Below are 9415 nucleotides of genomic sequence, written 5' to 3'. Positions count from 1 at the left end.
TATATATATATATATATATATTTATATGGGGTGTATAATGTCATACTGTTGTATAATGTATAATGTCATAATCGTCCGTCTGTTCGTTCCTGTCCACACTCTAACTCCCAAAGTTTTCAACTTTCACGTTTCATATTTGGTACATAGGAACAGACTGTGGAGACGGTGTGTCGCGACATACGTTCATCATCTAAAGTGGTTGCCATGGTAACCAGGATGCTGTTTTCCATGTAGTAGCACAATTCTGTAAATATATATATATATATATATATATATATATATATATATATATATATATATATATATCTTCTTCCTCTTTCGGCTTGCTCCCGTTAGGGGTCGCCACAGCGACCAACTGTCTCCCATTTCGCTCGTTTTGTTGTCCGCATAATGATTTGGCATAGGTTTTTACGCCGGATGCCCTTTCCTGACGCAACCCTGGTCGCCTCTACGACACACAGGGATATGGTACACCTATTCTAACCGGGGCATACACCGGCCCAGTACAACTGGTGCTCATTTCTGCCGACTCCTCGGAAGGATGGCAGGCTGAGTCAACCCCTGGTGTTTTCGACTTGGCTTTATATATATGTATGTATATATATATATATATATATATATATATATATATATATATATATATATATATATATATATGTATATATATATATATATATATATATATATATATACACATTATATATATATATACACATATATATGTATATATATATATATGCTATATATATATATACATATACATATACATACATATATATTAATTCGAGTGGTCCCAACGGGGCTTGAACTCAGGACCTCTTGGGTCCCAAGCCACTGCCCTTACCACTGCGCCATAACACCAGGCTTATGTATATATATATATATATATATATATATATATATATATATATATATATATATATATATATATATATATATATATATATATATATATATATATATATATATATATATATATATATATATAAATATATGTATATATATGTATATATATGTCTATATAAATATATATATATGTATATATATATATATATGTATATGTATATATATATATATATGTGTATATGTGTATATATATATATATATATATATATATATATATATATATATATATATATATATATATATATATATATATATATATATATATATATATATATATATTGTTGTGGTTACTAAATCTGCAAACCACCATTCTAGGTCCTCTTTAGGTGAGATATCTCGGTAAGTACATGTGTAGTTAGGGCCCATAAACCCGTTGTCTAGTGGGAATACATGTCATTTAGTGCGTGCTGCGACTCTTCAGGATAGCCGTTTTTCTTTAACTATCTTTTTAATTCTGGACCAACCGCCATTGTTACAACCACAACATTTTCAACCACTCCACCGCGCGCTCGCTTTCACGCTCACACCTCGCAACCGTCGCACGCCACCGTTCCCCTTGCGCCGCTTGTGGGTACCGGTGTTGGACTCTTGCATGCCGCGCCGAACGGCGTGTACAAAATCACGGATTTTGTGCTTCAAAAACGGATCAAAAACGAAGACACCACGCCCACTTTTGCCGTCCAATCGGTGAGCGAGGGCGATTTGGCCCCGCCTCCAGGGCGTTGGAGGGCGATATCGATATATGCAAATTTATGGATCAAAAGCATTCACGCCCACTTCTTTCTCTCGGGCCAAATGGGGAGCGAGGTAAAGGTCTAAGGAGGGGGGCCTAAAGCGCGAAGCTTCACTTGGGCTTACATAAGGCCACTCGGTGTTCGTCAGAAACACGAGAACAGAGAGTGCTGACTTCTGCGGGGCGGTGGAGTTGGGCAAGAAGGAGCTGGTCGTCGTGTGCGTTGGAGTCGGAGCGGAGGGGACGGGAGCTGTGTAGAGAGGCGGCGAGGGCAGACGCAGGGGTGCCTGCCGTGCAGGGAGCTGCACCCCAGGGAGGCCGACGAGCGGCCGACTCTGGCCTTGGTGAGACGTTCGTACGCGGGACGAAAAATCCTATACCCTGAGCATCAGCAACCCTCCTGTTTCCCCCCGCGCTGAGATAGTGCGACCAAGGGGGCCCCTTTTCCCACCCCCTACCAGACATTGTCCGCGAGGCCCGCGGAGTTGAGGCACCATCGCGCGCTCCGCTGCCTCATCACTAGGACGGGTAGGCCCGACCCGGTTCCCAGCGTCTCAGGCCCGCCCTCACATCCTTGAGGGTATTCTTCTTTCCCTTGGTTTTGGGTATGTGTTGTCGGCGTCAGTTCTGTGAAGTAAAATTGTATAAGTGTTGGTTTGCAGTGCTCGGTAGTCGGATAGCTCTGCATTGTGTTTCTCTTTATATTTGCTTTTTGTGTAAATTGCATTGTGTTTTTTTTTCTTTTCTTTCTGTGTGCTTTTGGTGGAATTGTATATGTGTGCTTCCTGTGCAGCTACGAATAAATGTGTGCTTTGTGTTGAACTGTTTCCCCGCTCGCTTCGTCATTTCCTTCATTGAATCCTCATCTTGCTTCACGTAAAGGGTTGGTAGTGGGCTGAATACGCTCCAGATAATTAATCGAACCGTCGAGGTCAACGAATAACACCGCCGGTTATCCCGATAGTACGGAACGGGTCGCTAAGTGGCCTGCGTGTCCTGAAGTCGACTCCGCGGCGAGGTGCGATCGCCCGGTCTACCCTCCGCGTGGGGTACTTTCAGGGTAGGTCGAATTTGGCGAGCAACCCTATCCCACGCCGGGGCTGATTGGCTCGACCGCTGCGAGACCGAAAGGTCCACCCGTGACTGGTTCCCGGCGTTAGTCCGAGAGCGCCGTCACGACTGGATTGTCCGTCCGGTGGGCGACGTCCGCGATTCGGAGTTGACATGTGGGCCGTCAGCACGCCATGTGGCGTGGCTGAATCCAAGCAACAATATATATATATATATATATATATATATATCTATATATATATATATATATATATATATATATATATATATATATATATATATATATATATATATATATATATATATATACCTTCTTGTTCAGGCGTATATTGTGCTCACTTGCGCTCTTGTTACTGATTACAATATACAAATACATATATTGCTTTAAAATTATTTGGATCAGACTTCACTGCAATGCTTTATAAAAAATGTTAATTATTAGACGAGTCTTTTCAAAACGATAAATGTATAAACAGGCGAGCATTGGGTGGCTTTGACACCAACTCTGGTTAATCATCCATTTTAACCAGGATTAAAGTCGTTTGGGGATATTATTTTTTTTTAAACAATGACTCGACTCATAAATGTATTGAATTTAAAAAATGTACAAATTGCACCCGGTCGTCTTCATGAGCAGTGTTCAAAATGTCCTCGGCAGGAGATAATTTTTAACACCTACAATTGTGAGAATCTCTATCACAAAATATTTTGAATGTCTCGTGCACGTCAGTTACACTTTCGACAGCAAATACAACTTGTTATTTTCCCAGTAAGTTTCTGTGGAGGGAAGCCACGCATGCCTTATTGTTTTGCGTCTATCATAGCCGTGCATATCATGCGACATTTCACAGCTAGCCTTGGACCGACCAACGGCAACACATGGCTTCCCTCAAACACATCCCTCGTAAACAAGTTGAAACTGCTGTTAAAAATCCATATTTTTCATAGCAGGACATAGAAGCCAAACACTGAGAATCATCAGCTTAAAGTAATTCAGTTCATGAAATTCAAGTTCATTTTTCCTTTAAGTAACACAAATAGATGAGTGTGATGGGATGAAATGCTGTGTTTAAGTCTCCTTGAAACGTTTAACGACCTTGAACTTGGTTTATCGATTATTAAGGTAATTTGAATGTTTGTGACATCACAAACTGGCGAAAAGAACATTACTTATGGCTTTAGTTAGCACCAATTTCAGGGTTATTGCATTGTTTGTTTGCCATTGTGAGTTGCTTTGGCTTAGGCTCATGCCTTACTGGACTCCATGCAGAACTGAAAGCATTTTTCCTCTGAGACAAAGCGGTTTCCATTTCCACCGCAGCCTCCAAACCAGAACCGACGACAAGAATCCGTCTCCCGATCAAAGTACCAGAACTCACGGAACTCACGGCAAGCCGAGCCCATGTCAAAGCGACTGTGACAGCGATCTGAATGATGGCAAGGGACACAAAGGGGTAGCTTAAGATCCACATCAACACCTTAAATATCCATGATACTCTTTTAAAGCTCATGGACCGTTTTCGTGTCTGGGGGAGCTTAAATTTGATGGATATCAACTCCCTTTGAGTCTTAATCTGGAGGTCTTTTCAATTACATCCTCGAATGGTGATAAGAGGAGTATTGCTCAACATTACTTTATATTCTAGTGGCATTCGATATGCCTGAAAAAGGAAATTCTGACATGGAGTGAAAGTTGGGCTAATTGTAAGCCATTTGGATTATCTTAATGACATACAAGTCATTGTCTTACTCTCTCGTACATGGAATCAGTCATGACAAATTATATGTTACAAGACGTGCAAAAATACAATGTCTTCAATTATTGTAATGCCGAAATGACCTCGATGACTAGAAGTTGTAAATTTCCTAGATTACAAGTGCGAAAAACAAAAATCTTCTCCGATTACTCATTAGATTTCAATCATGTTTCCAGATGCATTGTTTGGGAGAAATTTCCGTGCATGATGTAAACAGACAATTTACTTCAAATCATCTCGTGCTTAAAACAATCACTCAAGCCAACTTTCATTGGGTCAACCTCGTGAGGGCATCCTACCTCGTTGAGGTCTTGATGTTGCTTGGTCTTTTGCTATGGTGCTGAATGATGAGGTCATGCTATTTAGCAATTCAGTGGTTTCACCATATCCCTTTTGAGATGACATATTGATGTTGAGGTAGTTCATCGAGTTTTTCAACATTGATTTCCCGCTTGAAAAGGACAGTCTGACGTTTGGTTCCAATATATTTTGTGTGATGACTTGAGAAGAATCATTATTTTTGAGGTTTTGGCTCCTTTTGGAGCCCGAGTGAGGATGAGGATCCACCGCCTTCATTCGTGAATCGAATTCCGGTTGATGATGGGTTCTTTCATTTTGGAGTGTTGCTGGAAGGAGGACTGTCTGTGCGTCGTAATAACCTACAAACGATGGTGAAAAGAGGTTGTCTCATCAGCTTTGAAATTGAAGTCTCTGTCAACAAATATGTATTGTAAACTGGTTGCAACACCAAAACTAGAACAGCACTCATTGGCACGCATACCTCTGCCAGACTGAACAGTTTATGTCTTTCATCCCACTGATAGGCCGGACCTGTATCCGGACCTGAACCAAAATCGAATAGGCTTGATCTTGTCACCTACCCAACTCATCAATCAAGCAATCAATCAAAACAACATTTATTTCCTTCAAGAAAAGCAACAGGTATGAATAATACATTTAAATAGATGAAGGAGACTCTCACAAACATGCACCGAGTTTTGTCATAATCTGTCCATAACTTTTTGAACCCTGGTGTTGGCTTAGTGGTTTGGGTGGCGGCTTGGGATCCCAGGGTCCTGAGTTCAAGCCCCGTTGGCTGCTGAATTAACACCAGGGGGTTGACTCAGCCTGTCATCCTTCCGAGGTCGGCGAAATGAGTGCCAGTGTACTGGTCCCGGTGTATGCCCCGGTTAGAATAGGTGTACCATATCCCTGTGTGTCGTAAGAAGCGACCAGGGTTGGCATCAGGAAGGGCATCCGGCCATAAAACATTGCCTCAAGAAAAAGCCAAACCCCTGCACAGCAGGGAAAAATGGCTGTAAAAACGGTCATATGTCCATAACTTTTTGGCCCCCAATCTCTCAACGGTGGAGAATCACTTAAAAATTTATCCGATCTAGATCTGGATCTTCACCAAAATCTAATCATTTCGTCCTTGTCACACACCCAATCTCTGCACCAAATCTGTCGATTTTAAGATATCCCAGACAAACATCCATCCATCGGGACCATACTCTGTGCAGAGCGTTGGTGCTGCCTAAGCAGTCTCCTTGACTATTGGACACAATCCTGGACGGGTCACCACTCCGACAATACGCCAGCATGCTGGCACTCATTTTGCCGACCTCAGAAGGATGACAGCCAGAGTCAACCCCACCTGGTATTAATTCAACATGTAAGAGGGATTTGAACTCGGGATCATGGGATCCCAAGCTCACCAGCCTAACCATTAAGCCAACACCAGACATATAGACAAACAGACAGGGGTGAAAACATAACCTCCATCCACCTTCGGTGATGGAGGTATCAACGGCAGGCATGAGGAAACATCAGTGTACTTTGACATGAATTACAAGGATATTAAAAGTATTCTGCCTCCATGGTTTTCCCTCTGAAATCTGGTTTAATTGAGATGTTGCAAACATAACCTCAGGTGTAGATACTGCAACTTTATGTGCTATTTTGAAGGAGGACATACCTTTTTCGTCATCTTGGTGCCAACTCATTTTAATGCTGCAAAAAAATAGGAAGAAATGATGAGTGAGATAAACTTGATGTTCAGTGTTGTGTGATCTAACTTTACATCCAAGAAATTCTCAGTTAAACTCTCTTTAGGACAAACTCGATTACTTTCTTTGAAAGCTATGTTGAGCTTTAGAAGCCAAGTTTCTGTCTGCCACACTTGTCTATCTGTATAACCTATCTCTATTATTTTGTATCTCTATTCTGATTCTGATGTGCCAGACGCTGTTACAGAGCATCGGTTTTGCCGAAGCAATTTCTTGGCAAGCGTAAAACTGGGTGGTTTGCCATTGCCTTTTAAGCAGTAGTCAGAGAAGGAATTTGTAATTTGTTCAGGTTGCTGGCAATAGCCCACCTACTCTTTGTGAAGGACACCGTGGGATGTTTAGCGTCCACCAACGAATGCTGGCAGATGTGATCCCCAGTATAACGTCCATCCGAGGGACGGCGGCATCCACATTGATTAATCACCCTGACTGTGAAACACCAGGATGACACTTCATAGCTTGGTTTGGATTCAAACCCAGGCAACACAGCCTTGAGGCGGGTATCATACCTCTCGGCCATCCTGTCAGCCCATTTTAATCTAAACAATTTTAATAATCCATGTCTTATTAAATATATTAATATTTTTAATATTATCAATATATTAATAACATCAGTATTAGATTTCTAATATCTATCTATAATTACAGCAATCTCTGTGTGTCTGTCTGTCTGTGACCGCTGTTTCTCGACAACCACCGGTCCGATCTAATTGAAACTTGCCAGGTATATTGCTGGGGACCTGAGTATGTGCCTTTTCAAGGTTTGATATTAATCGGACAAGTGCTTCCCAAGTTATGGCCATTTATTTACCAAACCAATGATGGGACACGGTGCTATGACGTCACAATTGACTTCACAATTCTTTTCCCTTGACCCTGTCTTTACACAAATCCTACCCTGTTGCCTCACCGTGGTGTAGGAGTGCCAATGGTCAATGGCAGCGAATGTCATGGCTCGCAAAGACAGGGAGGTAAACTTGATTTTAATTAACTCTGTGTGTGTAAGTATCACAGCAGTTGTCACTTCAATGAAAGCGATAATTTCTGGAATGCATGTGAACATTCCGTACGGGCACGCACCACTTCCGGATAGTGATGACTTACTGTATTCTAATAATTTCTCGATTTCTTATGTGCATTTATAGATAAACACAATGCCCCAATCCAGTCATCGTTTACGAGAGCGAAGGAACAGCCTGTGTGGTTGTTTCTGGCACGCGGTTTGAAAGTTTTTTTTTTTGTGCACGTATGGGCACGCACTAGTATCTGTAATATATTAATAATATATTTCTCCTAACTATATGAATAAGATCTGTAATATTATAATATTGCAACGAAAATGGACTCTTGAGGTTTAAACGGATAATTCATTGATTAGTTATATCGTAATTAGCATGTTTCGAGTCGATACGTTGTAACCACCTGTTTAGGCCGTCAAGACGTCATCTCGTCAGGACGTTCAGCAGAACCTTGTCCCCCGCTCTCCTTTTGTATTTTACACTGTTAAATGTGCTTATTACCCCGTGCACACAAAGAAAAAAGTGGGGTTAAGCAATTGATTCACTCTGTGAAAGACTTAATTTCAATTAAACGTTGTATTTTGAAAATGAATCGGGACATGAAACTGTCATTTATCAGATAATAATGTCGGCTCTGGATTCGTGGCGATCGCACATGCACACAGAGGAGTGAAATCGTTTCTTTAATATGTCTATCTGTCGGGGAGTCAAACAAAACTGAAAATCATTCCAAACCTGAAACTTACTGTTTTCAAGGACGTCATAAAGACACACACAACGGGCATAAATAACTAATGTAACGTGTTCGATTGGGTGGTGTAATAGACATGAGATCAACGGCAGGAAACTTCCGAAATTTGTTTTTCTATAACCTTTAAAATCTTTATTTTATTTCAAGTGAATGATATACTTGAACACCAGAGAACATAAATCGCCTTATTGGCACATTCAAAACCCTCGTTTCACAGTACTGGAGGGCCTTGCCATTCGTGGGGGATACGTTCTTGAAAATCCGCACTGCAAAATCTGCGATGCTTAAACTTAAGGGGTAATGGGGAAAATGTGGTTAGGAACTTCAACTTTAAAATTTGTCACCCTCTTTTGCAAACTGCTCCCTTAACTAACATGTTTGTGCTATTTATTTTCATGATTAAAAGAGTTATTAAGGACATAAAAATAAAGTTTATTTTAATGAGTTATTAAGATCATGAAACCAACCTTCTATAATGATGATGATAAACTTGATCCAATAATACTGTTGCGAATTCGCGCCCGCCGGCGTGCGAGCGGCCACGTAACTCGAATTGCGGCACGTCGCCCACCGGACGGACAATTCCGTCGTGACCCTCTCGGACTAACGCCGGGTGTGCCTTTCGGCCTCACCACGATCGTGCCAATCGGCCCCCCGAGTGGGATAGGGTTGTTCGCCAAATTCGACCTACCTAAGTACCCACACGGAGGGTAGACCGGGCGATCACACCTCGCCGCAGGTCGACCCCGGACACGGACCACTTAAGCGACCCGTTCCGTACTATCGGGATAACCGAGCGGTGTTATCGTCAACCTCGACGGTTCCGATTAATTATCGGGCGTATTTAGCCCACTACCAACCCTTTACGTGAAGTAAGATGGAGATTCAATTAAAGAAAAGACGAAGCGAAACGGGAAAAACAGTTCAACATAAGGCACATTTATTCCGCAGCAAACGGAAAGCACACATTTACAATTACAACAATTATGCACCAAAAGCAAATGTAAAAGAAACACAACAATTATGCACCAAAAGCAATTGCAACAAAAGAAACACAATGCAGATCTACTACCGACTACGTGAGCACACAGCAACACTTACACAGTTTT

The 9415-nt window shown here is 41.5% G+C and overlaps 1 protein-coding gene across 1 annotated transcript; it reads right to left on the bottom strand.

The window, feature by feature from the left end:
* Positions 1-3026: 3026 nt before the first annotated feature.
* On the bottom strand, positions 3027-6556 carry LOC147006885 (uncharacterized). The gene is made up of 3 exons (XM_085867748.1): positions 6446-6556; positions 4767-5126; positions 3027-4137 (listed from the first exon to the last, which is right to left on the bottom strand). Exons 1-3 carry the CDS (start codon positions 6471-6473, stop codon positions 3956-3958), a joined length of 570 nt encoding a protein of 189 aa, XP_085723874.1. The 5' UTR covers positions 6474-6556; the 3' UTR covers positions 3027-3955.
* Positions 6557-9415: the final 2859 nt, after the last annotated feature.

This window comes from Eptatretus burgeri, unplaced genomic scaffold (assembly GCF_056783735.1).
Source record: "Eptatretus burgeri isolate ZD-2024b unplaced genomic scaffold, Ebu_testis_v1 Ebu_testis_scaffold_1271, whole genome shotgun sequence".
Classification (NCBI taxonomy): Eukaryota; Metazoa; Chordata; class Myxini; order Myxiniformes; family Myxinidae; genus Eptatretus; species Eptatretus burgeri.
Note: the sequence above shows the minus strand (reverse complement) of the source record. Positions and strands in the feature narration are given on the sequence as shown.

What these genes read in the sequence shown, in the direction of transcription:
- LOC147006885 (XM_085867748.1), bottom strand. Translation starts at nt 6,473, where the DNA reads ATGAGTTGGCACCAAGATGACGAAAAAG. An exon ending in GCACCAAGATGACGAAAAAG is followed by an intron (nt 5,127 to 6,445) that starts GTATGTCCTCCT and finishes CATCGTTTGTAG; the next exon opens with GTTATTACGACGCACAGACA. An exon ending in AACATCAAGACCTCAACGAG is followed by an intron (nt 4,138 to 4,766) that starts GTAGGATGCCCT and finishes GCCATCATTCAG; the next exon opens with ATCGCTGTCACAGTCGCTTT.